A 27445-nucleotide genomic window follows, 5' to 3' on the forward strand; every position below is an offset into this window, starting at 1 on the left:
GGTCCTGTTTGGCAAATGTTTGTCCTGTGAATCTCCTCATCCAAAGACTTCAGGAGGCTGGGCACAGTGGCTCGCACCTGTAATTTTAATACTTTGGGAGGCCAAGGCAGGTGGATCACTTGAGGTCAGGAGTTCAAGATCAGCCTGGCCAACATGATGAAACCCCGTCTCTGCTAAAAATACCAAAATTAGCTGGGCATGGTGGTGCACGCCTGGTAATCCCAGCTACTCAGGAAGCTGAGGCCTGAGAATCACTTGAACCCTGGAGGTGGAGTTTGCAGTGAGCCAAGATTGTACCACTGCACTCCCGCCTGGGTGACAGAGGGAGATCCTGTCTCAAAAACAAAAACAAAAACAAAAACAAAGAACAAAGAAGACTTCAGGGAGCTCTGAGAATGAGCACATTGCCCACCAGCAGCTTCTTATCTGCACCAAAGCAGAGGCCACAAGTGGGAGGCCCACCCAGCCTACCACTGCATTTTGATCTGGCCACAGAAAGGTTTTACTTTAAATTAGCTGCCACTATTTAAAAATTGGGAGCTTTTATGTAAAAATCTGCATTTCCGGCTTCTCTTGAAAAATCAGAAGACGTGCCACCCTGCCAGAGGCAAGTGAGAACCACCTCCTGGATGCTGGCTGGAGTTCTCTAGTTTGCCACAGAGCCACCTGCCTGACTGCATTTTGTTACCTGCCTGATTCTGTAAGCACTGGAGTTTGCAACCCCTGAGCAAGAGGCTGGTGGCATTGCTGACTAAGCCGCCCAGCCTCACTCACATCTAGCCCACAGAGGTGGAGGGCACATGTTCAGAATGCTTGGTGGCCACTGTCCTGCAGCCCGACCTCACTCAGTGCAGCACTTGTGCCTTTTCCTCTTTTGTGAGATGGGCCCATGTGAGTTTTGCAAGCATGGCCAGTTTTTGGAGCACAAGGGCCTACTAGAGTCATCTTCCTGACTGTGCAGATCACGGTTCTCCGCTTGATGGTCTGAGCCGTGAAGGCACGTGGGGACAGGAAGACACAGGAGAGAGGCAGAATGTCATGGGAGAGAAGAGGCTCTCACACGGATGCTAACCTTTGAATGAATTTTAAAAGTCTTCCTTCAAATCAATTCATGGGGCAGCCTATATGAGGGAGAGATAGGCTGGAGTTTTCCTGGGAAAGGGACTCCCTCGTCTCACCTGCAGTAGGACCTGAGAACATGTCCTCTCACATGACAGCCCCATGGACTTCAGACAGCTCCAGTGTTTGGAAAGAAAAAATAAGCATGCTGCTCTCCTCTGGCCTGCCTCTTTCATCCCCCAACTCCTTTCATCCCCTAACTGAGCTGGGAGGAGAGGGGAAGGAACCCTCAAAGCCACGGGGAACCACGAAAGGCTGAGCCCCATCTCTCTGGCCAAGGATCCACCTGCACTGAGCAGTAGGCTCTGTTTTCCCTCCAGAATCCATCCCTTTCCCATCACAGATCTCAAAAATGGAAAAGAAGCCCCTGAGGCATCAGCAGATTGATTCATCAAAGGAAAAGAAAAGAAAGAAGGCAGCCGTAGGAGCATAGCCATGCCTAGGAATTCAGACAAGCCCCTCTCTAAATGGAGCCTGGGCCTGAGCTGATGTGAGGTGGCGGCAGCCAAGGTGGGGGCTTTGGACCTGACCTGAAGGGAATGATGGATTTTCCCCCAACATACCCATCTTTACGTCCCGTTCCCTAGAAGCAGAGGGATCCCTGTGCAAATGAGTTGTTGAGGGTGTTCTCAGGAGAAACCCATGAGAAAGTAAGAGAAACGGGATGAGGCAAAGGAGGAAGCTACGGAAGGGCTTTCCAGCTGGAGTCAGCCTCATCCTGTCCCAAGTAGAGCTCTGGGGCATGAACTGCACCACAGCATTGTCCCAGCTCAAGGCTAGGGGCTGGCCTTCTGTATTCCTGTATCAGTGGCTGCTGGGCACTGGCCACCCCTCGGGACGGCAGCCCCCAGCTAAAGATGATTTTCTGGAGGAGGGCCAGCTGAGCAGCTAGTGTTCACAGTGGCTGGGAATGGGTGCACTAGTCTCATGCAATGGAATTGGGCAGGGTACCCACAGTGGCCCCTGTAACACCCCTCCACACCCACACCCACAAGTGACACACACGGACACTCACGAGGGCACACCTGCATGCACAATGCCTCTCTGAGGCCTCCCTATAATCAAGTTATTGAGGTCAAGGCAGCAGACTTACAAGGACAGGAAGTGGAGGGCTCCATCACCTTCCCAGTCTCCAGGCTCTGCCCAGCACACCAGAACCCACGGGAACTGGGCAAAACGTGTGGGTGGGGTTGCTGGCCTGTTCTCTGCAGTCTGACCTTGCTGCCTGTGTGTTGCCCGGGATCCGGGTTCTGACTTGTTCTGGATGTGGCATGCCTTTTTCCACTGTGCGTGCCATGCCACCACAATGTGTCCATGTCCCACCGTGTGTCCATGTTGCTACCCCATGTCCGTTTTGCTCCCAGCTAGATGCAGTCCCCATCCCCAGTGGCTTCCCAGACCCCTTTCACAGCCCCCACACCCTAACCCCAGACTCCAGCAGACCAGAATCACAGACCCGGGAGCTCCCAGGTCCAGCCTTGGCCCAGCCCTGACCGGCCAAAGGTGGCTCTGTGGCAGGTCCCAGGGTGCGTCATGAAGATGCTGCCTCCCTTCAGGGAGCCCCAAGCTCCTTCAGACTCTGGGCTCGAGGCCAAAGGCTGCTACTCAGCCCACACTCACACCCTTTCCCACCCTGCCCCACACCCCTGTCCACAGACCCAAGAGGACAGTGGCTCCGAGGGCAGCACAGCAGACATGACCAACACCGCTGAGCTCCTGGAGCAGATCCCTGACCTGGGCCAGGATGTCAAGGATCCAGAGGACTGCTTCACCGAAGGTAACGGCCCGGGCAACCCTCTGCCCCAGTCTCAGTTCCACCCAGAGGGGACAGGAGGACCAGCAGCTCTTCGGAGCCCAGGGCCACGTGGCACCAACACCCTGCCTTAGATATCTGCCTACCTCCTCCATTCCTCTGCTACCCTGGGGGTTCCTCCATCTGCCTGACGTGTCTGCCTACGGAGTGCTGGGCTGGACAGCTGCACCAAGGACTGGAAACACTGTGTTTGTGGTGTGTTAGCATCACTGTGTGCCCCACAGCAGCAGGGTCTGGGTCTAATTCGCTCCTGTACCACCAGGCCCTGGCACAGTGCCTGACACATAGTAGGCCCTCTGTAAATCCTTGAGGCAGGTATGACACATGTGGCCATGCTGACTGGCATCTATAGTTTTTATGGATTGGTGGTATATTTGGAGGGTAACTGGGGACAAAATGAGAGCTTGGCTGGGCGTGGTGGCTCACGCTTGTAATCCCCACTATGGGAGGCCAAGGCGGATGGATGACCAGAGGTCAGGAGTTCAAAACCAGCCTGGCCAACATGGTGAAACCCCATCTCTACTAAAAAAACAAAAAATTAGTTGGGCGTGGTGGCAGGCACCTGCAATTCCAGCTACTCGGGAGGCTGAGGCAGGAGAATCGCTTGAACCCAGGAGGCGGAGGTTGCAGTGAGCCAAAATTGTACCATTGCACTCCAGCCTGGGCAACAAGAGTGAAACATCTCAAAAAAAGAGAGAGAGAAAAAAAAATGAGAGCTTGCCCTCCATGTGACACATCCATGGGGGGCTCTCATTTAGGGGTCTGCCCTTCCCAAGGCTCAGAAACTACAAACATGGAGAAGGCCCAGGGAATGCCCAGGAGTTCCTATCATTTCCGCAGGGGGACAGTTTTCCAGATGAGCAGCAGACAAGCTGGAACCTATCCCAGCCCAGCCTTGTCCCTGCCCAGGCCTGCCAGGCTATTCACCCACTCACTGGGTGCTCAGTCCATCCATCCTCCTCACAAGGTGTCTGCAGAGTGTGCAGCCCCCATGGGTGGTGCCCACGGCCCTCGCTCACACGGTCCTGCTCACCATATTGCCCTGTTCGCCACCCCCACCATCATAGCTCTTTCTGTCAGTCATCTCTTCAACCATTCAACCTTCTGCCATTAGACGTGGGCATTCACAGGTCCTGAGCTGGGCCTGACCCTCACCCTCTCCCATAGGCTGTGTCCGGCGCTGTCCCTGCTGTGCGGTGGACACCTCGCAGGCCCCAGGGAAGGTCTGGTGGCGGTTGCGCAAGACCTGCTACCACATCGTGGAGCACAGCTGGTTCGAGACATTCATCATCTTCATGATCCTGCTCAGCAGTGGAGCGCTGGTACCCTCCTGGGGATGCAGGGCTGGGGCAGGGATGGCTGGAGGAGGAGGGGAGGGCAGGGAAAGGAGGTCTCCAGCTGGAAAGTCAGATCAGAAACTGGGGCAGAGCCTCTGCTGAAAATGTGCTCCCCAGCCCCCGAGAGCAGGGAACAGCTCACAAACTCTCAACACCCACGGCACATATGGAAGCCAGAGCAGGAAGGGCTCGCAGAGGGCATGTGTCCAGGCCTTCGTCTTTGTTCCACAAAAGGGAAATGATTTGCCCCAGATCACCAGCCTCCTACACCAGAGCTCTGGTGACACACCCACCTGCACACAGCATCAGTGTTCGGTCAAGCTGTCACAGTGCAGTTAACCACGCTGGCTCATAGTACAGTGCTGGCTCCACTGAGCCCATGTCTTCAGGCTGGAGGCTGCGCCCTGTAGTTCACACATGGTGACGTTTAATCCCCATGACAACTCTTTGTAGAAACATTAAGTAACTTGCTCAAGGTCCCACCACTCAGGAACCACAGATCTGGTATTTGAACCCAAGCAGTCAGATTCCAGAGTCCTTTCTCTTGACCTCTCATTTGTTCGGTCAGTCTTCTAAGCTCTCTTTGTATCTAGTTCTGTGTATTCAGCCATGTGGGAGCCACAGGAGGAGGCCTCAGCCCTGGCCTCAGAAACACCCAGTCAGGGTGATGGGAGGTCAGAGAAGGTGGAGCAATCAGGGTAGTCTCCCTGGAGGGAGCAGATAGAGCTGGACTGTGGAGAGCAGGGAGGTGTTGAAGCCAGGAGGAGCAGTGAGGCCCTCCAGGGTTGCCCCATCTGGCTCCCAGGCACGACGCTCTAATCTCTCAGAGCATTTCCAGGAAGAGATGGAAGAGCCCTGAAGGGGGTTCTGAAAGATGCTGGTGAAGCAGGGAGAGGGGTGATTAAGAAGGCAGAAGACAGCCAGGCACGGTAGCTCACACCTGTAATCCCAGCACTTTGGGAGGCCGAGGGATCACCTGAGGTCAGGAGTTCGAGACCAGCCTGGCCAACATGGCAAAACCCCATCTCTACTAAAAATACAACAATTAGCCAAGTGTGGTGGCGGGTGCCTGTAATCCCAGCTACTGGGGAGACTGAGGCATGAGAATCACTTGAACTCAGGAGGCAGAGGTTGCAGTGAGCCGAGGTCATGCCACTGTACTCCAGCCTGGGGGACACAGTGAGACTCAGTCTAAAAGAAAAAAAGAGAGACATGGAAACTTTGGTGGACCAGGGGAAGTAAGAGCCTGTGGAAACTTTGCTGGACCAGGGAAAGCCTGTATTGCTGGGGAGGTGAGAACCCCATAGATGAGCAACTAACAGAATGCTTTAGACCACAGAGTGAGAGAAAGGGCACTTTGATCCAAAGCTATGTGCCTCCATTCCATGCTGCCTCCTCCTGTGGGGTTAGGCCATGGGGAGGCACTGTGGCTGTCACTTGGAAACCTCTGGGCCTCCCACCCGACCCCGTGCTGCCCCGCCCCTGTTCCAGAATGGGCCTGGAGCCATGACTTGCAGCCTGCCTGCTGTTTTACCATTGGCAGCTAGAGCCAAATCTCTGTAGGCTTCAGAGAAAGATGGTTTGACAATATGTTAACGAGTTTTGTTTTTAAACAGCCACAAACAAGGGCAGCCAGAGCCATTTCGTCTGGGCTGTGGAGGGAAAGCTCAGCTTGGCATAAGTGAGGAGGAGTTTTGGCAAGCATCTGGTGAATCTAATCAGGGTAGACAGCCAAGCTCTGTTGTTAAAAAACCACGTCAATGATATATTGAGAAAAAGAGAAATCTGAGTGTGTTATTTAAAGTTGTAAACTTGTTTAACAGAAAGCAAACTATATCCTTTCCAAATTGCTGAGGGATTTTTTTTTAAAGGAAAAACAGAGATCTCACAGCAAAAGATGGAGGAAAAAAGAAGCAACAAGAAAACATAAAATCAGAAAACAAAATAGTATAATAGAGGCAAGATCAAACGTGTTTTAATAATAAATGTAACTGGATAAAATTCGTCTTTTAAAAGGAAAGGACTCAGAATGGATCAAAAAAAATCTTCAGCCATGTGCTCTCAAATGACAAACCTAAAACAATGTGACTCAGAAATATTAAAAGTCACCAGGCATGGTGGCTCACGCCTGTAATTTCAGCACTTTGGGAGGCTAAGGCAGGAGGGTGACTTGAGCCCAGGAGTTCAAGACTAGCCTGAGCAACATAGTAAGACCCCACCTCTACAAAAAGATTTTTAAAAATTAGCCGGGCATGGTGGCATATGCCTGTGGTCCCAGCTACTCAGGAGGCTGAGGGGAGAGGATCGCTTGAGCCTGAGAGGTCAAGGCTGCAGTGAGCCCTGTTCACACCAATGCCTTCCAGCCTGGGTGACTGAGCAAGACCTTGTCTAAAATATATATATATATACACATACACACAAATATATATATATAACATATATGTGTATATATGTTATATATATAGTGAACTAATAAAGTAGATCAGGCAAATGCAAATAATGACAACAAATTCAGGGTGCTTTTTGTTTATTGAATTCAAGGTTAAAAGCTTGAGATGAGACACAGAGGGTCCAACCTATAATGAAAATATAACTATTGGCTGGGTGCAGTGGCTCATGCCTGTAATCCTAACACTTTGGGAGGCTGAGACAGGAGGACCGCTTGAGGCCAGGAATTCAAGACCAGCCTAGGCAACATAGTGAGACCCCCATCTCTACAAAAAAGAAAAATTAGCCAGGCATGATGGCACATGTCTGCAGTCCCAGTTTCTCAGGAGACTGAGGTGGGAGGATTGATTGAGCCCAGGAGGTGAAAGCTGTAGTGAGCCATGAACATGCCACTGCATTCCAACCTGGGTGACAGAGCAAAACCCTGTCTCAAAAAAAGAAAAAAAAATGTGTGTGTATGTGTGTGTATAAAATACATACATATTTACACACATAAATATAATATATAAATATCTATAAAAGAATATGGATTTATACAAAATATATAAATATAGATTATACAAAATATATAAATATATGTAGAAATATATAAATATATAAAATATATTTGTGTATTAAATATGTAACTATAATCTATATAAATACGTTCATATAATATATGAATATATCTTTATAAAAATATATATAATTATACATATAATTATATATACATATCTATATAATTATATACAATTATATAAACCTATATAAATATAAGTATATATTATAATATATAATCATATATACCTATATAAGTTCATATATATTATTATATGTATAGCTATTATGTATACATTTGCCTGGGATTTCATAGCACTTCAATATACAAAGCCAAAACCACTGGAGAAAAAAACAGGAAAAAGTGACAACAGTGCACTAGTACTGGGAAACACTGCCATATTTCTATTAGTTCTCGACATTCCAGTGGAAAGAACAAGACAATCAGAGATCTAAACACATATATATTTATATATAATAAATTTGACATAACATCATAATAATGAAGACAATAGCTAACTCTTAAATAGCACTCGCTATATTCCAGATACTGTTTTAAGCATTTTATAAGCATTAATTCATTTAATTCTCACAATAACCCTATAAGATAGGTACTATTATTAATCCTATTTTACAGATATGTAAAGTACTAGAAATGGAAAAAATAGGAGGATAAAAACAAACACCTGACCAGGCTTGGTGGCTCATGCCTGTAATCCCATCACGAGGTCAGGAGATCTAGACCGTCCTGGCTAACACGGTGAAACCCTGTCTCTACTAAAAATACAAAAAATTAGCCGGGCTCGGGGGCGGGCGCCTGTAGCCCCAGCTGCTCGGGAGGCTGAGGCAGGAGAATGGCGTGAACCCGGGAGGCGGAGCTTGGAGGCTGAGGCAGGAGAATGGCGTGAACCCGGGAGGCGGAACTTGCAGGGAGCCGAGATCGCGCTACTGCACTCCACCAGTGCACTCCAGCTTGGGCGACAGAGCGAGACTCCGTCCCCCCCTCCCAAAAAAAAAAGCAGCTAAAATGTAAAACCTTGGATCAAACAGAAAATAGTTTGGTGGTAGTTTAAGGGGGTTCAATTGATTGATTAACTAATTAACAAAAGAAGGCCATTCATGCACCAAAGGTGATAGTGTGCTGGAAATCAAAGATTGAGATTCCATTAATTCTGTCCACGTGAGATCTGGAAAAATAAGAAAAGTGTAGAGGTAGAGAAAAAGCTGGGACTGGTAGAAAAAAACTAGAAAATAACAGTATTGAGAATACTGCATGTAGAATACAGCCAAAGTTGTAATAAAAGGAAAATTCATTACTTAAATATTTTTATTATTAAATAGAAAGAACATAAATTATTTAACTCAAGAAATTAAAAATTTAACAAAATAATCTTAAAGAAACCTAGGCAAGTAATTAATAAAATAAAAACATGTTTTCTTTGCCCCATATGATCTGCAGTAATAAAAACATATATTAATGAATTAGAAAATAAATAGTAAAATTGACATGAAATTCCAAAGCTGATTCCTTGAAAATGTAAAGCAACCAAATTGATAACCACTAGCTCATCGAATTTCTCACATCTCCAAAAACAGATTCTTTCACATTCTCAAGGAAGAAAATAATTCCAATGCTATTTAAAGTACTCTAGTGCATGAAAAAAGAAAGTCTAGAAATTGTTTTTTGTGTGTGTTTGTGTGTTTGTTTTTGAGATGGAGTTTTGCTCTTGTTGTTGCCCAGGCTGGAGTACAGTGGCATGATCTCAGCTCAACGCAACTTCTGCCTCCCGGGTTCAAGCCATTTGCCTGCCTCAGCCTCCTGAGTAGCTGGGATTACAGACGTGCGCCACCACGCCTGGCTAATTTTGCGTTTTTAGTAGAGATGGGGTTTCTCCATGTTTGTCAGGCTGTTTTCGAACTCCCGACCTCAGGTGATCCGCCCACCTCGGCCTCCCAAAGCGCTGGGATTACAGATGTGAGCCACCGCGCTCGGCCTAGAAATTGTTTTTTTAAAAGCTAAATAATGCTGATTTTTAAAACCTCACATATACCAAAAGAAAAACCTAGGCCAGTTTTCATGCTTCATACTCCATACTTCTGATTGTGATGCAAAAATCTTAAACAAAATACATGCAGATACGATCTAGAAATATATTTAAAAGATTAGGCCGGGCGCGGTGGCTCACGCCTGTAATCCCAGCACTTTGGGAGGCTGAGGCGGGCGGATCACAAGGTCAGGAGATCGAGACCACGGTGAAACCCCGTCTCTACTAAAAATACAAAAAATTAACCGGGCGTGGTGGTGGGCACCTGTAGTCCCATCTACTCAGGAGGCTGAGGCAGGAGAATGGCATAAACCCGGGAGGCAGAGCTTGCAGTGAGCCGAGATGGCGCCACTGCACTCCAGCCTGGGCCACAGAGAGAGACTCCCTCTCAAAAAAAAAAAAGATTGAGTACATCATATGACAAATGTATCATATCCTAAAATGTGAAAATAGTACCATATTAGGAAAACTATATTAATAGGACAAAGATGAAAAGCCATATAATTATTTCAATGAATGCTTGATTTTCAAAACTCTGGTAAGAATAGAAATAAAATATATTTTATTCTACTGAATCCAAAGAACAAAAAAAAAGAAATAAAATGTGTTTTCTCAATTTAGTAAAAAACTGACTCTGAAATTAACTTATATCATAATTAGTAGTAAAACCACTTGAAATGTTTTCATTAAAGTGAAGAATAAGAAAAGGATGATTTAACTACCTTTTTAGCTATTGCTCATTATTTAATAATAGTATTGAATTATAGCCAGTGTAATTAATTAAGAAAATTGAACACATGATATAAAAGTTGGGTAATAAAATAATTGAAGTTAATCCAGTCAAGTATAAAAGCAAGAGTTAAAAATGATAGAAATATATCATTATTTATAGATAATAAGATTGCCTAGAAAAGAATTTAAACCTATTTTAAAAACATTATATAGCCAGTTATGAAATAAATATGCAAAGAATTGTTGCTATTGTTGTTGTTTTATCCTAAGAGAAACCATTTAGTCACAAGTAACATCTCTCAAATATTTCTTACATGCCAAGCACTGCAAGCATAAAATAACTGGGAATAAATCATCCTGGCTAACACAGTGAAACCCCGTCTCTACTAAAAAATACAAAAAAAAACTTAGCCGGGCGAGGTGGCAGGCGCCTGTAGTCCCAGCTACTCGGGAGGCTGAGGCAGGAGAATGGCGTGAACCCGGGAGGCGGAGCTTGCAGTGAGCTGAGATCCGGCCACTGCACTCCAGCCTGGGTGACAGAGCGAGACTCCGTCTCAAAAAAAAAAAATAATAATAATAATAAATGTATAAGAGATGCATAAAGAAAACTGTAAAACTTTGCCAAGCAGTGTAAAACAGAACAAATAGATAAACATACCTTCATCTTGGGTAGGAAGACTTCATATTAGTTCCTAAAGTAATTAGTAGATTCAATGCAATAACAAGTTTGCAACATTTCTGAGGAAATCTGACAAAACATTGGTAAAGTTTATCCTGAAAATCATTTAAATGTCCAGGGAAATTCATGTGATACTAATTCAGGAATAGACAGAGAACAGTAGAACCACATAAAGAGATCTGAAGTAGATTTAAGTAAATAGAGAAATGTACTATATGATAAAGTTGACTTTTAATCAGTGGATTTTAAGTGGATTATTTAATAAAGTGTTGGGGCATTTGATGAGCCACATTCTGAAAAAAAGTATTAAATGGATATTTACTCCCTAGCAAACTATATTTAATGTTTTTAATTATAATGTAAAACAATGAAACCACAAAAATTGTTTTCAGAAGCTCAGTTTTTCCTAGCCTCGGAATAGGGCTTTCTAAATGCAGCACCAAAAATTTTACTAAATGAAAATTATAATAAATGATATGATAATATTAAACAATATAATAATTGAAAATGAAGTACCTAGAACTTCAGTATGGTAAACAAAAGCAAGTGAGATTTACAGGCAGGTTGGTGCCACAACCCAGGCTTGTGTTACCAAACAAAGAGTTAATGTTCCCAAATAAACCAGACACCCAAGTACAAAATAGGCAAAGGATATGAAGAGGTAATTCCCCCAAAAAACACAGCAAATATCCAAAGAAAATATGTCAGCATCACTCCTAATAAAATAAATGAAAATGTAACGAAATACAAGTTTCTTTCATGAGGCTGGGAAAAGTGAAAAAGGAGAAGTGACAGCAATGTCGGTGGGGCGGTGGAGAACAGCCCCCTTCCTGGCCCAGAGATGGAGTGTCAATTGGTGTTGCCTTCAGAGAGGTCCATTCCCAGACTGTACCAAAAGCGCACCTTTCGCCTGGCAACCCAATTTATCCTCAACAATCCCCTGTCCATGCAACTTTATTTCTACTAGAGATAAACTGTAAATAACCGAAATGTGCGTTATTAATAAGGTTATTGGCTAAATAAATAGCAGTGTATGCAAATAATGAAACATGCAGCCCTTTAAAATAGTGATAGATATTATTGTATGTATTCATATTATTGAGTGGATAAATGTTCACAACATATTGTTTGATGGAGAAAGTAATTTCAAGGCAAATATTTAGTGTGTCTCATAAAATTGTGGTGATTGTGTGTGCACACACGTACACACTGTCAAAAATAATACTCACCTAAATGTTAGCAGTGGTTACTTTGGTGTCATGAAATTAGAGATGCCTTTTACTTTCTTTTTTATCATTTCCATATTATTTAATTTTTATAAAGATGCACCCATTTTTATACTCACACAAAAAAAATCTTGAACAACTCCCAAAATCCATTTTGGGAGCTGAATTATCCTGTTGTGCCGTCTACAGTGAACCAGTGAGCCATATGTATGCCTTGGCAGTGCCAACAGCACTGGTCTCTTGGGTCACTGTCGCTCACAGAGGCCCTGAAGTCGGATAGGGAGGCCCAGGAGTGGGAGGTGGAGGCAGCTCCCCCAGAGCCCTAGTGACGTGTTCAGTTGCCTAGACAGGAACCTCAGAGCACACTCTGGACAGAGACAGAAACAGGAACAAATCAGTAGGCTGGAGGTAGAAGCCATCTGGGAGCCACTGGAATTTCTCTGTCAGCTCAGGAATTTGAGTTGAGGCAGAAATGAGGAAGTGGAGAAAGACTTACAACTCCTAGGATTTTGGAAACTGACTCTTAGAGCCTGAGAACTGCAGATTTGACTTTATCTACACCTGTGGTTCCTAAACATCATATCTACAAATGACTTTTACTCTTAATTTCTTTAAAATTCAGCTTTACATCAACTCTCATTGGTTTTTGCTTATTTAAATAAATGTTTTGTAAAGTGAAACTTAATCATTATTATTAATTGGAAACCAATATTTTTCCCACGAAAAGTAAGTAACCGTATAAACAAAGCTAAAGCAAAATGGAGTGAAAACAAAAAATATTTTATGTTGTTTCCAACAGAAAGCTGTGAGCTGAGCCTGCATACCCTCTCTCCTTGTTAAAATGGCAAGTTTGAGAAAGGCCTAGCCCAAAACTCAGACTTGATCTTCATTGCGCAGGGAGAGGGGATCACACCATTCATTTGCCTTACTATCCATCTACCATGTAAGGCCATCTGATGGCCTGCCAGTGGCACAGGCCCCGCTTGGAGGGCATTCTCATCTAGTCCAACACTGCCCAGGAGGAACCCTGTCCACAGCATTCCTCACCCCTTCCCTGCTCTCCTGGGCAGCAGGAGGTATTGTCAGAAACAGTGCCTAGGCCAGGTGTGGTGGCTCACGCCTATAAACCCAACACTTTGGGAGGCCAAGGTGGGTGGATCACGAGGTCAGGAGCTCAAGACCAGCCTGACCAACATGGTGAAACCCCTTCCCTACTAAAAATACAAAAAATTAGCTGGGTGTGGTGGTGGGCATCTGTAATCCCAGCTACTCAGGAGACTGAAGCAGGAGAATCGCTTGAACCCAGGAGGCAGAGGTTGCAGTAAGCCAAGATTGCACCACTGCACTCCAGCCTGGGCAAAAGAGCAAGACTCCGTCTCAAAAAAAAAAAAAGAAAAAAGAAATGAAACAGTGTCTGGTGCAGGGTGGAATCGGCAGTGGTCCAGACTTCATGTCCGCCTTGTCCGGCCTTGTCTGCAGGCCTTCGAGGACATCTACCTGGAGGAGCGGAAGACCATCAAGGTTCTGCTTGAGTATGCCGACAAGATGTTCACCTATGTCTTCGTGCTGGAGATGCTGCTTAAGTGGGTGGCCTACGGCTTCAAGAAGTACTTCACCAATGCCTGGTGCTGGCTCGACTTCCTAATCGTGGATGTGAGTGTGGGCACCCGAAGGGAACAGGAAGGGGAACCCCATTGCCGGTGTGGGAGAAGGAGGTGAGGCAGAGGGCCCGGTGGGAGCCAGCAGGCTGAAGGGGAGGCACGAGGCAGTGCTGCAGCGCAGACAGAGAGGAAGGAGGATGTGAGTCTGAGACTCAGGCCTTGTCCTCAGGTTCCCAGGCTCAGAGGAAGACAAGAAATAGGAGACAGGGTCCTGCCTCTAGAGCCCCCAATTTGGAGCCACAGCAGGCAGAGACCTAGGCCCCTGCTTCTAGGGGAGATCGTTCGAGAGTAGTCAAGGTAGGGGTGTGAGCCAGGGCAGGGGCTGGGGGCTCAGGGTCCAGAAAGGGAAGTGAGCAGACAAGCTTGTGCTCTAGCACACACCACAGCAGACTGTAAGTGTCCATCGGGCCCACTAGACAGATGGCCAGTTCAGAGCCTCCATGCACACACGAGGGGGACAGTTCAGAGCCTCCATGCACACATGCCAGGGGGAGAAGGCTGCTGAAGGGATGCTGGGCAGGCAGGGGAGAGCTTCCAGCTCAGGGGGAAGGTACTGGCTGGGGAGGATGAGAGAGGGGTGGAGTCACCCCAGAGGAGGAGGAAGCCGTGAACACTGGCTCGGGGGCTCTGGGTTGCTGCCCTAGACGATCAGGTAGCTGTGAGGGCTGCCTGCCCAGGCTGTGTCCAAGGAGGGCCTGGGGCAGGAGGTCAGCGTGGCTTCTGAACACCCGGTTGGCAGATGGAGTGTGAAGCCCCTGCCCCACAGCTACCCAGGCCCCAAGACACTGCTGGGTGCCAGGCAGCATGAATGCAGGGTTACAGGGAAAGTAACCAAGCAGGGAGAAACAGGTCGGTGCAGGGCAGCTCTGGGTCTGCACTCACTGAGGACAAAGAAAGAGAAGGCAAAGGGTGCAGGCAGAGGGACCTCTCTGGGGATCAAACAAAACAGAATGGGGGGTCAGGATCTGCAGACTGAAAAGGGCTTTCCAGAAGGCTTTGTGGATGGCTTCCGGCCTTAACATCGAGCTCTGCACACCAGCAGGAGCTATCCTTCCTGTGCTTACAGGACAGGCTCAGGCCTGTGCGGTCTCCATACCCCACTCAGAGGCTCAGTCCCCAATAAGCCTGGCCAGAGTCCAGGTTGAGGCTACCAAGGCTGGATGGGAAGTCAAAGTGTGGGTGGCCGTGGTGGCAGAGGCACCTTGGGCTAGAGGGATGCGCAGAAATGCAGATCCAGGTCCTTGGACCTGCAGTTCAGGCCTCTTCCTATCACCCCAGGTGGCCAAGAGGATGCTGATGCTGGGGTGAGGGTGTGCTGTGGGTGGAAGAGGGGCGAGGAGAGCTCTAGACACACCGGGCTGCCTGGCCCAGCCCTCAGAGCCTCCCTGAGATGAAGGAGAGGCCCCTGAGGACTCCCCATTGAGGGAACATGGGAGGGCCTGGGATCCTGGCCACTCAGCCCTGAGGCTCCCTGACCCGCTGTTCCTGAAGCATCTTGGGCAGTTGGGTCTGCTGAGGGTCTCCCGCAAGGCAGGCCAGAGGGAGTCTGCACAGACATCTGCAGAAGCCCATCCACCAGCCGCTGGCCACCTTGGGGAGCTCAGAGCCAAGGCAGGGGAAAGGGAACTGGCAGTGCTTCCCTGCTCAGGCCCAAGAGAGGAGAAGAAGCCTGTGGAGAAGGCAACCAAGGCTCACAGCAGGGAGGGGCCTTGCCCAAGGCTGAGCAGAAGGAAGTGGGTATGGAATGCAGCTTTCCTGACACTGGCCACACTGCTGTGCCTCTACCCCATCCACATGCTTCACGGGAAAGTTTGTCTCCCATGACAGAGTCTAGGGAAGGATATTTCCAAGAAGAATTCTGCATTATTTTTCAGTAAATGCTGTTGGGTCTCTTCTGTGTGCAAGCATGGTTATGGTGCTGGGGATCTTAGGGAACAAAACAAGAACGCTTCCCCACATGGAGGAAGGTGGCTGCAAACAATCAGCATAATCAACAAGCCACTTTTACATTATGTGGAAAAGTGGTATCTATCATGGAGCAAAGAGAACTCGGGAAGGGAAGTGGGTGGGGTGGAGGGGAAGGTGCAGGTTACCACGTTAAATAGGATGATCAGGGTAGGCCCACTTTGGTAACATTTGAGCGGGTTTGAAGTTGGGGTTAGCCAGGCCAGTGTCTGGCAGACGTTCCAAGCAGAGGTTGGAAGAGCAGTGCAAGGACAGTGTGTCGGGAGCACGCCTGGCATACTGGGGGAAATGCAGGGAGGCTAGAGCCACTAAGCAGAAGGAAGTGCAGGAGATGAGGCCAGATTGCAGGGAATGCAGCCAGATTGCCACCTTTGAAAAAATATGGGCTTTGATTTAGAATGAAATGACGGTAGCGGGGCAGAATTGGAAGGCTCTGAACAGAAGAGTGCCGTGAACTGACTGATTTTCTTTAGGGCTCACTAGGTCATGGAGGCAGGGTAGACAGGAATGAGTAGAAGCAGAGAGAAGAGTTAGGAGGCTCAGGCCATGATCCAGGGAGAGACAATGGAGGCTGGGCCAGGAGGGTGGCAGTAGAAGTGGTGAGAAATATTTGGACTTCAGATGTATTTTGAAGGCAGAGCCAACAGGAAATCCTGACGGGTTAGACACAGGGTGTCAGAGATAGAGAGGAGGCAGGGAGGACGCCAAGGATCGTGGCCTGCACAGCTGGAGGGATGGAGTTGCCGTCACCTGAGACGGGAGGCCATCACAGGGGCAGATGGGGCAAGCTTTGCAAAGAACAGACCGCAAGGCAGCCTGTTAGGAACTGGGCAGACGGACCAGCTGGACCTGGCACTCTGGAGGTCCTGCCCTCAAGGAGAGGTCCCTGAGAGATGCCCCCCGACTCTCCAGGATCGAGGGCCCATAGCCCAGCATCCTTGAGGGGTGAGTGCGGGCAACACCGAAATCAGTCTGGCGTGTCTTCCTCCCCTCGGCCTCTTTGCTCAGCTCCCTCCGACCTGGTGCTGCCAAGCCTGGGAGGAGGCTGTGGGAGTCAAGCCCCTGCCCCCAGCCTCTCCGAACCCCAGGCTGGCCTGAGCACCAGGGCAGTGTGAATAGTGACTACCGGGGAGGTCAGGCAGGAGGCCATTTTTGGCCTGTAATCACAGGTCAGCGGTGAAGTAAGAAGGGAGTGGATACCCACGGAGCTTTAGAAGGACAAAATCCACAGAGTGGAAGTGCCCTGGGAGGGGTGGGCCAGCGGGAACAGAGAGCTGAGGCTCCTGGTGCCACCAAGTCCCCACCTTTGCTTTCCTCCTTTGAAGATGTTGAAATGCTGCACAGTCTGGCCTTGGGGAAATGCCCCGCAATTGTCTATTTGCTCCTACTCAACCCAGGACTGTCTCTCCTTCCTCAAAAAAGGCTTCTTTGGTGAAGAAGGAGATTGGTCCAAGAATTGGAATTGAAGGAAAGAATGTGGAGACCAAAAGCCTAGGCTTTGTGTCCCTGCTCCGCCACACCAGCGAAGTGGCTTTGGAATTCAGTTTTCCCATCTGTAGAACAGAGGTGACACATCGCAACATCGCAGGGTTAGTGGGGTTATTACAGAGTATGTATGTGACGTGCACATAGCAGCCTCTCAGTAAAGGCCCAGAAGCCAGGACACTCTTGGGCTCGCCCCAGCTTGGGCTCTGGGAAGCCTGGCCCAGTGCAGAGCTGGCCTGTGATGACAGTCCACCCCAGGACTAATAAAGAGTGGACATGGGAGGCCTGTGGCTCTCTGGCACCCAGTGCCATCTTAGCAGGGCCAGGAGCCCTACTGTCTGTCCCCAACAGTGGGGAGCTGTTCCCATCCTCCCCATTTCTACTTTGTCTCCCCCAGGTCTCTCTGGTCAGCCTGGTGGCCAACACCCTGGGCTTTGCCGAGATGGGCCCCATCAAGTCACTGCGGACGCTGCGTGCACTCCGCCCCCTGAGAGCTCTGTCACGATTTGAGGGCATGAGGGTAAGAGAGGCGGCTGCCTTCCCACCAGGGAGTGGGAGGCAGTCCCACGGAGGGACCCCCAGCCTCAGCTTGCTGACCTGCAGGCCCAGCGCACTGCTACCCAGGGCCCCTCCCTGTGTTTCTGATGTCCTGTGGCCACGGAGACTGTGGCTGAGGCTGACTTGGTAGGAGCATGGCCCAGAACTTCCAAGAGAGGCACAACTGGACATGGAGGCACCCTGAGGGTAGGCAGCTGTGAGAACCCACCTCCAGGGCTCACCCTCCAGCCCTGTGAGCTCCTGTGAGGGCTGGGAAAGCACTGGACAAAGGAGAGGAAGCAAGATTTGCTGGGCACAGGGATCTCAGCTGTACCCCAGGCCACTGGCACCAGGGCCCCTGTGCTTCTGCTGTCCTGTGGGGCTGCATCTCTGTGTGCCCACTCGGTGTGCCCCTCTGCATGCCCTGCCTCCTGGCAGACACAGGCTGCCAGCCCTCTGTGATGGGCAGTGGGGCTGTGGTCGGGAGGGTGAGGGAAGAGGCATAGAGCAAGCTGCATTCCCAGCATCAGACAGAGGCTGTACAGGAAATGACCACATGCTTAGTGATCTCCTGTGCACCATTTTCCTAGTGCAGATCCCTAAGCATTTTTCAAGTCACCACATTTTACCAAAGAATAAGAGCAGATAAGTCAGATTTGAAAGCCCACCAAGAAAAACATCAGCCGTGATATATAGCAAGAAAACAAATACACATGTGTGTGTTTGTGTGTACTTGTGTGGGGTATTTTTTTTTAACAAAACATACACAGTTCTGTGTGGCTTCAGAAGACATGTTTGTTTGTCTCTCACTGACCCAGCAGGCACCACACACAGCTCAGGTTGATGGCTTTGAACCTTGCCCATGCCCCCAATCCATGGAGACACACATAGCTCATTCCTGGTGTGAAACCATCCACAAAATATTATTCAGAGTTAAATATCTCTTTGGGAGCAAGGACATTTGATTCCAGAGGGACGCAAGGAGACACTAGTGCCAGGGATGCCTCTGCGGTGGCCGTTGGCCACAGAGCCAGCCAAGGGCAAACTCCCAGGGCTTCCCCGCCTCACTCTACACCCAGATGTTCGGTGCCCTAAGAGCTTGTTTCCCACCCTGTTCCAGGGTTCAGCGTGCCTTCTGGGGACCAGCATCCCCCAACCTGGCATCTGGGCCACACCACACGGTCCACACCAGCTTCACCTCTAGTCTGTGTGGCACTCGTGTCCCTGGTGCATGGACAGCTGGGGACTTGGTCCATGAGTGGGGTGGAGGGTCCCAAATGCCTCTACTAGGGAATCTTCTACAGGGTGCTCTGAGTTTAGATGCAGAACATGAGGCTGTGGCTCCATGGGATCTGAGAGCCCCTCACTGGGGAGCGGGTATCACAGGGAGTGCCCATGCCACCTGCTCTCTGGCTCTGCTCTTATGGGAGCACTGGAGAACTGCCACAACACCCTCTAGACACTGCACTGAGGTCCCCTGGGTTACTTCAGGGGAGAACACCCATCCATCCCAATAGCAACAACCTAAAATAAACCGGAATTTAGCTCCAAAAATGTAAGGACTCTTGGGATTGTTAGGAAACCCAGTCTTGGGGACATGTTTTGAGAGGTCTTTCCCATCAAGTTGCTGGCATCCTCAACCAGCACACACCATGGTGAAAATCAGGTTTTAAAGATCACAGATTCAGGGCAGGGCCAAGAAGGGAAAGCAGATGTTCTGAAGCCACACCAGACTCTAGTGTGCACTCCCCTCACTCCCCACCAGGGCTTCCAGCCATGGAGCTGGCCTCTCCCATGAGTGTGGGATTTGCACACCCACCTGCACAGCCCCCTGCAGCCAGGGAGTTCATTCTTTCGTGGGGGAGGGTCTTGAAAAGGGCATGCGCTTTGGGCCCCCCCAGGAACTGAGCCACTTCTCTGTCCACTTGAGGTGGTGGTCAATGCCCTGGTGGGCGCCATCCCGTCCATCATGAACGTCCTCCTCGTCTGCCTCATCTTCTGGCTCATCTTCAGCATCATGGGCGTGAACCTCTTCGCGGGGAAGTTTGGGAGGTGCATCAACCAGACAGAGGGAGACTTGCCTTTGAACTACACCATCGTGAACAACAAGAGCCAGTGTGAGTCCCTGAACATGACCGGAGAATTATACTGGACCAAGGTGAAAGTCAACTTTGACAACGTGGGGGCCGGGTACCTGGCCCTTCTGCAGGTGGTAAGTCCTGGAGAGAAGGGACTTCCTTCCTCCCAATAGCTGTCAAGCAGCCATGATGTGGGCAGGAGTGGGGCAGTGGGGCCATGCTAGATCTTCACAGGAGGATCATAGTGCCCAAAGGAGACTCAGGACTCTCCAGGGATTTGGCTCCTTGGAAAATCCCCAGACTTTCAGTTCTAGAACCAATACCACATTCTCCAAATTGCAGAGTATAGGGATGGCTCCGTGGTGCTATAGAACCAACTCCCCAGCCAGTAGTCAAGTTGACCTCTTCAGGCTATCAGTTAGGCAGTGTGATGGCACAGGTTAAAAAATGAAAGACCATAGACTACTCAGGAACTGAACTGTTAGCAAAGTTGTGACTGTGGCCATCCTCTGTTATAAAAGATAGTGTTAGCTCTTGTGTTATTTAAAAGAACATATTTCCATCTTTGATGTGCAATGTTTAAGCACACACAATCCTTCTAGGGTTTTCATTGATTTTGTGAGTACGATGGCTTCCGTGATTATAGCACATTCCATAAAATTAACCTACCATTAGCCTTGACTAATGCAGCAGAACCACAGTGCAAAAAGCTACAACTTGCTTGTCTTGCTATTCCAATCTTAAGCCCAGACACCTGTCTCTGGTTCCCAAAGCAGAGGAAAACTCAGCAGACTCTTACCTGGAAACTTGAGGCATCCACTCACACCTCCACCCATCCCTTAAGCCCCAGTGGTAGTCCCACAAAGACTCACCTGCACTGCCTACTGGAGAACGGTAGATTAGTGCCAAACCCAAGGAGCTGTCTATTCCTGCAACTGTCCCTCAGAATGTTGGAACTTTGGAATAAAAGGCCTCGTTTTGTAGACTAAGAACTGCTCACCTTTCCAGACACAGCCGCTCGGTGTTTGGGAAGAATTCAGTCATAAGTATCTCATACCCTTGGGTGGTCCCCAGCAGTTTCCAAAGTATTTCCGGGCCTATCTTTATAGGCAAGGGCCTGTTGGTACAGGGAGCTGGAGTAGCTTGCCTAATATGGGCGACCTCAGCTTCCCCTTCTGCCTTACCTGCCTCATAAGAATTCTTAGACACAGGAAGTTTGTGTTACTGAGCTTGTGCTTAGAAAGGAGGCTTGGGGACTGGCCACAGTGGCTCACACTTGTAATCCCAGCACATTGGGAGTCTGAGGTTGGTGGATCATTTGAGGTCAGGAGTTCAAGACCAGCCTGGCCAACATGGTGAAACCCCCGTCTCTACTAAAAACACAAAAATTAGCTGGGCATGGTGGTGTATGCCTGTAATCCCAGCTACTCAGGAGGCTGAGGCAGGAGAATCACTTGAACCCGGGAGGCAGAGATTGCAGTGAGCTGAGATCACACCATTGTACTCCAGCCTGTTTGACAGAGTGAGACTCTGTCTCAAAAAATAAAAAAGAGGCTTGGGGCAGGACAGGACTGGATTTGGCCAAAAACACAAATGAGACTTCACTGGGGAGTCAGTCTCACCACCAAGCATGTCTCTTGGGCTCTTTCTGCATAGCAGCCCAGACTAGGGCTGGTGCCACCAGCACCAGGGCCCTCTCTGGTTCATCCCCCCTCTTTGCTCCCTTGGTGTAGTGTGCTGGAGCCAGCTTGTGCCAGCTCACAAGAGCTCATCGTTACATTTTCAGAAATTTTGCAAGCTGTTTATTAAACATAGCCATTAAAAAAAATTAATTCTATAAACTTACAAAATTAACTAAATGATATTAAAGCAAAGGTAATAAACACTCAAGATTCATCATTACTTTTTAGTGTTATCATCTATGCTTTTGAGGTTTTTTACATCTAGTTTGTCTGTATAGTGGGAGTACCATAATGCTAAGCTCCTGTGCATCTCTTCTCAACTCCATTGAGTAACTTCACATTGGTAACCTGAAATCAACCATGGTGGGAATATTTACACAAGAGAAATTGGCAAACCAACAATCAGGGTTTTTTCTTTTCTTCTGGGAAGTCAGCTGTTAACTATTTACCAACACACCGTTGACAAAAGAACCCCCTTAAGTACAAGGGAAGGTTGAGATTCTTCGGGAACTTCCCTTGAAAGTCCATGGAGCAGAAGCCACATGGTTCTCTGAGACATAGGACAAGAGGGACCAGGTCAGCCCTGGAGTCTAGAACACAGAGTCTAAGCTCCACCTCTGTCTCCCTGACAGAATCGCTGGCAGGATTCTGTGATGTTTTAGAAATGGAAATGAGTGTGGATCTGAAGGACAGACCTCCTGCAAGCCCCCTCAGACTCTTGGCCTCAATCAAGAAGCTTATTCCCTGCTGCATGGCCTTCTTGGGGCATCCGCTCAGTTGCTTCCCCTCCACCCCTAGCCCTAAACAAGGTCTTTCTCTGACCACCTGGGCATTTGGATGCTGCTGAAGGGGTGAGGTGGGGTGGCTTGCTTTTCATAAGAAGCTTGCTTCTGGCTTCATCCGTCCAGACCAGAGCCCTAAGTAACTCAAGCGAGGTGCAGAATTAAATGATTGTCCTAATCTTGTCTTTTCCTCCCAGGCAACATTTAAAGGCTGGATGGACATTATGTATGCAGCTGTGGACTCCAGGGGGGTAGGTTGCCACAGTGGCCCCTTCCACCAAGTCAGGCACCTGAGGCTTCCGGTTGCTTGGCCACCAGGGAATCAGTGTCTGCATCTGAAAGCCCAGCCCACAAGGGCAAGGTCTCGTGTCACTCTGGAGTACAACCTCTCTGGAATGCCCAAGCCTGGCTCTGGGGCAAGGTTGCTTGGTCTCCTAAAAAGTCCCAAAATTCTCAAATGTCTTTAATTAAACTCATTGTAGTTTACTGACTTTTACCCCCAGGAGGATGGGGTGGAAGCAACAGAGATGCAAATCAAGCTTCTTCTTTGTCCAGCACCCCACCCGGTCACACTGACAGTTCAGTGAAGACTGAAAGAGGTCCCCATGTACTCCAGCCTCCCACTGACCCAGGGCCAGAGCCAGGCACTGATACTCTGCCAGCCCTGAGCCCAGCATGTCTGCTGTCCTCACCTGCCACCATCCACTCCTCTCACCTCTATCCCCATCCACCTCTGGACACAGACTCACATAACTGGGCCAGTGACCTTCCTCTAGATACATCCTCTCTCCCACAGAATAGATGCCCCTAGCCAGCCCTCCGCCTCCACCCCCCACCCCTCCCCATGTGACCCCCGAGACCCCAGCCTGTCTGATCTCCCTGTGTGATTTCTCCCTCACAGTATGAAGAGCAGCCCCAGTGGGAATACAACCTCTACATGTACATCTATTTTGTCATTTTCATCATCTTCGGGTCTTTCTTCACCCTGAACCTCTTTATCGGTGTCATCATTGACAACTTCAACCAACAGAAGAAAAAGATATGTAGAGCACCAGCTCCCCGCTGGGCTGGGCAGGGCAGGGCTGGGTGCCAGGGGATTGAGGGGCCATTCGGGCTCCGGGCCCCATCTCACCTTCCCTGCTGGGGATGGTTCTCTTCTTGCTGCTGCTGGAATGAGGTGGGGAGAAGGGTGTGTCCAGGGATGTAACATGTCTAGGCCTGTAAGAACATAAGAAGGGGCTTTGGTGGGAGGCCCCATGTCTGCCCTAATCCACCTGAGAGATGAGACTCCTGGGAGAAGCTGGTGTGAGAGCTGCATCTGTTCACCTGGTCCATGATCAGAGGTCATGGGTAAGGCCTTTGCAGAGGCCCTGGGTCTTCCCAGAGCTTCATCAGAGCGGCTATAACTGGGTTGTAGACAAACTAAGTGAACAGAGAGAACCTGAAGGCTGGTTGAGCTAGGAGGGGGAAAGGGCAGGGGGTGGATAGTGGATTTGCAGGTCATAAAGCCAGAGAGATCTCAAGGTGAAAAGGGACAGGGCTCCTGGATAAACAGATTTGGGGAAGAATCTGTGGTGCAAAATAGGAACATATTTTGTCCAGGAGAGGAAGCCAGGAGGTGGTTGACCCTAGCATCCTCATCAAGGAGGCAAGATCCTGGTGCCCTCCATGCTGGGGCCTCTGAGAACCCCAGAATGAGGTTGGTGCCTTCTCTCTGCACTTAGGGGGCCAGGACATCTTCATGACAGAGGAGCAGAAGAAGTACTACAATGCCATGAAGAAGCTGGGCTCCAAGAAGCCCCAGAAGCCCATCCCACGGCCCTTGGTGAGCTAAGCTCCTGGTTCTGGGGGAGTGGGGAGGATCTTCTGGGGTCCCTGGGAAGCTTTCATGCCACGCGGCCAGCCATCAGGGCCGCCTCACAGTCTTTCAGCCCAGCCTGAGGGACGCTATCAGATGTCTGAGCATGAAGGGAGGTCCCAGCCTCATACAGATAGGGAGGAAGGTATGAGAAGGATGTAGCATCCCGGGACACTCTCCTCCCACAGGAACCCTCTGTCTCTGAGCAGGTCTCCTCCTTCCCCTCAAGGATGCAGGCTTTCCTTGGGAAAAGCAGGGCAGCCTTCACAGCCCCACCCCACCCCGCTCAGAGCCTCATCCTTGGACCCCCAGAACAGTCAGGGAGCCGGATTCCTGAGTTAGCTGGTGGGGAGAGGCAAGAGCTCTGGAGAGTGGGGTCCTCTCAAAGACTGACTCCCTTGGCCCAATCAAGCCATTATCCAAAAAAAAGTGTGTGTGTGTGTGTGTGTGTGTGTGTTTGTTTATAATCTTTTCTAAGTGGGAGAACAGAAAAAAAAAATGTATATATATATATATGTGTGTGTGTGTGTGTGTGTGTGTGTAGAGATATATATGTATATATATATAATCTTATTTCTTTCCCCAAATAATCTGGGCTGATTTACAATTAAAGACACATGTAAATATGGTTAGTACAATAAATAAAATAAATTACATTAAAAAGTAGAGAAAATATATTAATCTAAGCACTGACATAATTACTAGGGTTGAAGTTGAAATTTACCCTTGAGCCTTCAGACTGTGGCAACTGAAAGGGAAGCACAGTGAACAGTATGCTAAGGATGCTCAGGGCAGGAAAAATCTCTCCCTGAAGATCCGTCATGGAAGTCCTCATGGAAGATGGAGCCTTGGAGCTGGGCCTTGAAGCCCAGGAAGCATTTCAGCAGGAGAGCCAATGGCTTTAACCTCCAGGAGTTTTTCCTCTGCACTCTCTGTGGCAGTGTGGCAGGGGTTTTGGGCTCACTAGAGGGTAGAGTGGGAGGGTGGGTGGCCTGGGATGAGAGGCAGAAACAGGCATTTGCCAGCCTCCCAAGGGCCCTGCTGAGCGCTTTCCATTTGTCTCTCCTTTCAGAACAAGTACCAGGGCTTCATATTCGACATTGTGACCAAGCAGGCCTTTGATGTCACCATCATGTTTCTGATCTGCTTGAATATGGTGACCATGATGGTGGAGACAGATGACCAAAGTCCTGAGAAAATCAACATCTTGGCCAAGATCAACCTGCTCTTTGTGGCCATCTTCACAGGCGAGTGTATTGTCAAGCTGGCTGCCCTGCGCCACTATTACTTCACCAACAGCTGGAATATCTTCGACTTCGTGGTTGTCATCCTCTCCATCGTGGGTGGGTATACAAGTCAGCTGGACAGAAGCCCTCCCCAGCCAGGCCTCTTGTCTGGCCCCTGAGTCTCTGCTGAATGCCACGTACAACCCTAGGTTCTTTCATTCTTTTTTCAGTGCATTTCTCACCCCCCTCCCCACACACACCTCTCCAGAGAGAACTTATCTGGAAGGGTCCACTTGGGTCAAGGAGACCAACCTGGCAGAGGACCCAGCACTCCCTCCTGGCCCCACCCTCCAGAGGACCTGGGAACACAGTTCTCTAACTGCTTAGATAGCTTCAAGGATGAGTCTGGGAATGGGAGTGGGTGCTGTGGAGGCTAGTTCTGCCCGCACTTAGGTTGAAGGAGAAGGAAGCTCACTAAGGATGAGGTGGGTCCCCAAGGATAGGGGGTAGGTGGCCCTCCAGAGTAGAAGTTATCCCTGAAGATGGAAAATTCTGGAGCTAACCGCCAAGGTGTATGCCAGACTCTTTCAGACATACCTGCCTCATGCAATTCACCCAGTCAATTCAGCACTAAAGGAGGGAGATTGTACAGCTAGGGAGAAGCAGAGACCCAATCCTGACCCATGTCTGTTTGACCTCAGAGCTCAGATCTTTTTTTTTATATAACAGCTTTACTGAGACATAATTCACATACCATAAAATTCATGGTTAACTTAAAAGTCACTTTAAAGTATACATTTCAGTGTTTTTTAGTATATGCACAGAGCTTTGCAACCATCACCACTATCTAATTTTAGAATATTTTCCTTTCCCCAAAGGAAACTCTACCCATTTAATAGTCACTCCCCATTCATTTCCCCTCTCCCTCAGCCCCTGAAAGCCTCTTATCTAAAATTTTGAGGGACCACCAAACTGTTTTTCAATTTGGCTGCACCTTTTTACATTCTTACTGTCAATGTATGAGGATTCCGATTATTTTGCCCTCACCAACACTTGTTATTGCCTGCATTCTTTTTATGGGAGCCCTCCTAGTGGGTGTGAAGTGATATCTCCTTGAGGTTTTGATTTGCAAAACCAAATGACTGATGACTAACGATGCAGGACATCTTTCCATGTGCGTGTTGGTCATTTATATATCTTCCTTGGAGAAATCTCTATTCAGATCCTTAGCTCATTTTTTAATTGGGTTATTTCTCTTTTTAGTGTTGAGTTGTAAGAGTTCTTTACATATTCTGGATCATAGTCTCTTATCAGATATATGACTTGCAAATATTTTCTCCGAGTCTGTGGGTTTTTTCATTTCCTCGTGGTGTCTATTAAAGGACAAAAGTTTTAAATGTTAATCAAGTCCAGTTTACTTACATTTTTTCTTTTGTCACTTGTGCTCAGAGCCCAAACTCTTAACTCCACCCCCATGGGGCTCTGCCTTACAGTGACTGTAACTTTCATCTTTCTGCCATATACAACCTCTGCCACTGGTAAATGTAAAGGATAATGCAGGGGCTAAGGCAGGCACTGCTGTGGCTATAGTGATGGGCAGATGGAAGCACAGAGTAGGGTCAGGAATCTCTGGGGGGTCTCAAGCAGGGTGAGGGTGAGAGCGTGCCTCATGGGACTGGAGAGGAACTTTAGAGAATGCAGGATGTGAGCAACAGGAATGGAACCATTGAGGGACAGTCTCAGAGGCTTTGGAAGGTGCAGCATGTACTTTAGGATCATCTCCTGGCCCGGTGTTTGGGCAGTACCAGAGAGGAGTGGTTAAGAGATGAACTTGGAGCCTGAATGTCTGAGTCAAATCCCAGCTTCTCACTCACTAGGTGGCAACTTGGGTAAGTTACCTCACCTCTGTTTCCTCTTCTGGAAGATGAGAATGATGGCATCTGCTCACTTCCTAGGACAACGGGAAGGACTAAATGAAATGATGGCTATAAAGTGCTTGGCCCATTGCTCCACTGACCGTAAACCCTGGACACATGTCAGTCAGTGACATTTTTATATAAGGAGTCTGGAAAGGGCACTTGGGCCATATAAGACAAGTTTATTTCACTCTTTATTCTGTCATTTATATCCATGCCCCTTAAAACTCCAAACCCAGGTAGTCACTGGAGACCCAGGGGTAGTGAAGCCCTCAAAGGTGGCAGAGTTAGGAGGGTGATAAGAACCATCACAGAGAGG

The 27445-nt window shown here is 48.7% G+C and overlaps 1 protein-coding gene across 10 annotated transcripts in view; it reads left to right on the forward strand.

Moving 5' to 3' along the window:
• Positions 1 to 27445, forward strand: part of SCN5A (sodium voltage-gated channel alpha subunit 5) — a 102208-nt gene that overhangs the window by 70648 nt on the left and 4115 nt on the right. For 6 of the 10 annotated variants that reach the window (XM_025375232.1, XM_025375224.1, XM_025375222.1 and 3 more), the window contains 9 exons: positions 2776 to 2896; positions 4100 to 4254; positions 13416 to 13589; positions 17445 to 17567; positions 19515 to 19796; positions 22324 to 22377; positions 23028 to 23165; positions 23847 to 23951; positions 25057 to 25327. In XM_025375232.1, coding sequence (XP_025231017.1) covers positions 2776 to 2896; positions 4100 to 4254; positions 13416 to 13589; positions 17445 to 17567; positions 19515 to 19796; positions 22324 to 22377; positions 23028 to 23165; positions 23847 to 23951; positions 25057 to 25327 — 1423 coding nt within the window. Of the gene's footprint in view, positions 1 to 2775; positions 2897 to 4099; positions 4255 to 13415; positions 13590 to 17444; positions 17568 to 19514; positions 19797 to 22323; positions 22378 to 23027; positions 23170 to 23846; positions 23952 to 25056; positions 25328 to 27445 lie in introns of all 10 variants that reach the window. The other 4 variants (XM_025375228.1, XM_025375227.1, XM_025375229.1 and 1 more) reach the window with 3 other exon arrangements.

Source organism: Theropithecus gelada, chromosome 2, assembly GCF_003255815.1.
Source record: "Theropithecus gelada isolate Dixy chromosome 2, Tgel_1.0, whole genome shotgun sequence".
In the NCBI taxonomy this organism is placed as follows: Eukaryota; Metazoa; Chordata; class Mammalia; order Primates; family Cercopithecidae; genus Theropithecus; species Theropithecus gelada.